The sequence below is a fragment of the Cotesia glomerata genome, linkage group LG1 (genome assembly GCF_020080835.1).
Source record: "Cotesia glomerata isolate CgM1 linkage group LG1, MPM_Cglom_v2.3, whole genome shotgun sequence".
Classification (NCBI taxonomy): domain Eukaryota; kingdom Metazoa; phylum Arthropoda; class Insecta; order Hymenoptera; family Braconidae; genus Cotesia; species Cotesia glomerata.
This window is the reverse complement of record NC_058158.1, coordinates 27,622,484-27,626,463: the sequence shown is the minus strand read 5'-3', so window position 1 is coordinate 27,626,463 and position 3,980 is coordinate 27,622,484. Positions and strand designations below refer to the sequence as shown.

Genomic DNA, 3,980 nt, shown 5'->3' with positions numbered 1-3,980 from the left:
TTACAACAATATAATGGTTAATAATCGTTAAGATAAATTTACAACGGGGTTTTAAAATAAAAAAAAATCACTATACGTACATGTTTAATACATATTAAATAAAATGTTTCTTCGGAAATAGTTCATAAAGAAAAAGGTTTTTTTAAGACTCGCAACTAGGTTTAATCCCTTAAGCAATGTCATACTAAAAAAAAATCAACCAAAATATTTGATTTCTCTTTCATTTTTAAATTCAACTCTAATTAATGTAAAATTTTCAAGAAAAAATAATTTCAATTCTCTTTAAAGAATATCTATAAGAATACAATGCAAGGTATATTAATCTAAGCTCAGCTTAATTAAGAACTTAGTAAACTTGAACGAGTCCAATAATTCCAAATACCAGTGTATTAAATTATATTATATCTGGAGACGAGTCATCATGTATATTTTTTTATTCGAAATTTTAAAATAATAAGTAAAAAATGAAGAGTTTAATTTCTTATTTTTCCCTATCTGTACTAATTATACTTAGTAAATTAAATAAAGCAGACGACGACTGTTCATAAATAATAAAAAAACATTTAGTATATCTTACCAAGTCTGCACAATGCTTTTGATACCGTTTCTCTGGGTTGTAAATATTCCAAAATTTGTCGGTAAAGTTCAGTTGGGTCAAATAATCCACTCGTTACATTATCATCATCATCATCATCACTATCGCTATCACCTAAACCTTTGTCGGTTTTTTCTGGGACATCGGTTTTACTGTCTTCTGTTGTATCAACCTAAAGAAAAAAAAATTTTATTAACAAAAACAATTAAATATGTATAATTAAAAACAAATTAAATCTAATGAGAGAAACTAAAAAGTTATTTATACCTTAACCCAATCAATATTATCAAGCCAATTATCACGAATTTGTTTTTCTTTTTTCCATAGATAATGTCCGTCTTTATCAAAATGCCCTTCTTCTAACTCTTCTTTCATGTTAAATGCCGTAAAACCAACTTTTGTTTCCTTCGACATTGGTCCATCTTCAACTCCTGAAAACCAAACGTATATTATAAAGTAAATTAAATTATATATTCTAAACAGAAAATTACAATGAATCAGAGTAAACAAAATCGCATTGCATGATAGAAATAATAATTAATGATTTTAAACATTACCACCGTGAGAAATGTAAATATAGCCTACCTTCAATGTCATTTTCATCCATAACATTGTAATTATTTTCATCAGCATCATCATCCTCTTCATCTGAATCTAACGAATGCTTATTAATTGGTTTTTGATCAATTGTCGAAGATCCAACTGCTCGTGATAAATTTCTTTCGTGGCTTAAAACGTCATTATCGTCGTCGTTTAACTTACGTTTTGGCATTGTGATTAATTAGTAAAATATACAAACACAATAAACCGTAATGACGATATTTTTTTTATTCTTTATAAATTTATTACGAAACTGTTTTTTCAATGATGAGTTTTTGATTAATCTAAATTATATTACAGTATTGTAATAATATCTAACAAAAACACAAATACGACACTCTTTCGTGTAAAACGATTTATTTATTTATTTGCTTTTGAGCTATCGTTCCATAGAAGTCCATGTACCCTGTGATGTTATATCACGGTTTACCTGGTCGCTGGAGGCGCCATCACGCGAGAATAAATTACGACAAGTTATAGCGCGAGAAATTCAGAAACCTATAAAATGGTTTATAGAACGCTAAGGAAAATCCCATTAATATTTTAGTCGTCTGGTCACTCTCTAGAAATTTCCCATCCGTTGTAATTAGAATAAGTATCGTAAAAAGATAAAATACTATTGTAATAGGATTAGAGTAAAATATATAGCTATAAGTTTAGTATTAGAGATACTCCTCAAGTGTTGTAGGCTTATAAGGTTTATTAGACTTATTACAAATTATACCTTAAGTACTATATTTTACATTTTAAGTATTTACGAAAGACAGTCTGGGCGGATTATTGACCCTTATTTGAGGACAATATTGTCTGGCCGCCAGGTCTCTAAAAAGGTTCCCAGTTATTAGGGATTTGGGAAATTCTCCTGCCAGACTCCGGTATCCAGCATGGTCGGAAAGAGCGAGCACGTGGCCAACGCTTCGAGCTGAAGTCTACCTGAGTGGGGAGCAGCTAATCGAGGTCATCATCATTCTCAAATGTGGGACTCTAGTGCAGTAGGGGAAGCTGCCCCACCATCCCTTCTACTTCACTTCGGACTCGAGACCAAACTCGGAAGATCAGAATACCCTCAGCCCTCAGACTGATCTTACATCTTATTAAATACTGTAATGGTCCGATAATTTAATTTTGTGTAATATACTATATCCAAAAATATATTTTTCATATAACCTGCATTGAAAATGTGAGTTTCAATGCCTGTTGAGCCAACCGAAACTAGACAATTTCAGACCAATGCGACTGTGCCGGGCAGGTATCAATTATTTCTTCCCGGCGGACAGAAAATGACGATTTTCTGTCCGCGAGGTGAAGTTGCAGCTTTATTTTCAATCCTATCAATTGTTTGTTTATTTTATACCTTTATAATTGTCATTCTAACCATTAACTGTACTGACATATTATAATTCTGTTATTAAGCATAAATAAGAATGATAAAAGAAAACTTGTCAATTTACGAATAATGTTTGGTAAAAAATAAACTATTACTTTCTATTTTATTATAAGTTTCATAATAAAATGGTATTTTCGCTGTTCGTCTGAAACTATCTAGTTCTGGTTGGCTCCAGACATTGAAACTAGCATTTTTAATGCAACTTATATGAAATAGTATATTACACATCTAGGGCAGTAAAATAAGAAATGTCTCAGATCACATGCAATTGTTGTCCGAGGCGAAGCCGAGGTCAATAAACATGTGATCTGAGGCTTTCTTATTTACTGCCCGTGGTGTGTATACTATTTTTCTCCTCGACGGAGGCGGAAAGCGGCATTTTCGTTTAGCGCAGCGGGAGGAAAATTGACGCTTTCCGCCCGGAGGTGAGAAAAATATAATGTGTGACGCTGGATGAAACACGATTTCAGACCGAGTGATGCCACTCGCTTCGCTCGGGCAGGCAACTTCATTGGTCTGAAATCGTTTTGTTTCATCCCTAGTCACACAATATACTATAAATAAATTTTTGCCCTCCGGGCGGAAAGTGGCAACTTTCGTCCCGCTGCGCTACTCTAAGTTGCCGCTTTCCGCCTTCGTCAGACAAAAATAGTATACACTCCTCGGGAAGTAAATAAAGCCTCAGATCACATGTTTGTTGACCTCGGCTTCGCCTCGGCCAACAATTACATGTGATCTGAGACATTTCTTACTTTACTTCCCTAGGTGTGTAATATACTATTAAACTAATAATTTTCTTCGCCGTTATTTTGAATGTTAAAAACCCAGTCATCTATTAATATTTATTCATTCCTGCTATTTCAAAGTTAAGTATTTCAATATTCCCGGGCGAATTACGACCACGTCGGTAATCTAGACTCAATAAAATAAATTCAAGCGCGGCCACTAGAGTTAGGACATAACAGCCCATTGAGTTGATGAAAATCAAACTTTACGATTTTGTAAAAATAATCACACAGCGCTCTCAGTAAGAGAAATAGCAACTATTAATTAAGTAGAGCTTAAATTCAAATTTTTTTATAAAAATTAGTTTAGTTTTCACCTTTGACCGTTTGAAAGTGAAAAAAGCGCTTGTTGATTTTTTAAAATAAATTTATCGAATAAAAATTTATGGAAATTGAATTTAAGTTTATTTATTTACTATATTTTAAACGTCAAACGGTTTTGTACACGTTGATATTACAAAAATTATGAGGGGAATTAAGTATTAACAGTATTAATAAAGAAAGAGACATAAAATAGATTATTATACATGAGAAGAAATATTGCAACATTATGAGTTACAGAGTTTCTTTTAATTTTGCTAGGAATGATTTATAGGAACCTTCAAAAAAATTT

General features: G+C 32.2%; 1 protein-coding gene across 1 annotated transcript in view; it reads right to left on the bottom strand.

The window, feature by feature from the left end:
* The window catches only part of LOC123271629 (CD2 antigen cytoplasmic tail-binding protein 2 homolog), an 11,242-nt gene extending 9,641 nt beyond the window's left edge, over positions 1-1,601 (bottom strand). Inside the window, exons 1-3 of the mRNA XM_044738024.1 lie at positions 1,181-1,601; positions 863-1,026; positions 576-767 (exon numbers count right to left, since the gene is read on the bottom strand). Coding sequence (XP_044593959.1) covers positions 576-767; positions 863-1,026; positions 1,181-1,367 — 543 coding nt within the window. The 5' untranslated portion in view covers positions 1,368-1,601. The remainder of the gene's footprint in view (positions 1-575; positions 768-862; positions 1,027-1,180) is intronic.
* Positions 1,602-3,980: the final 2,379 nt, after the last annotated feature.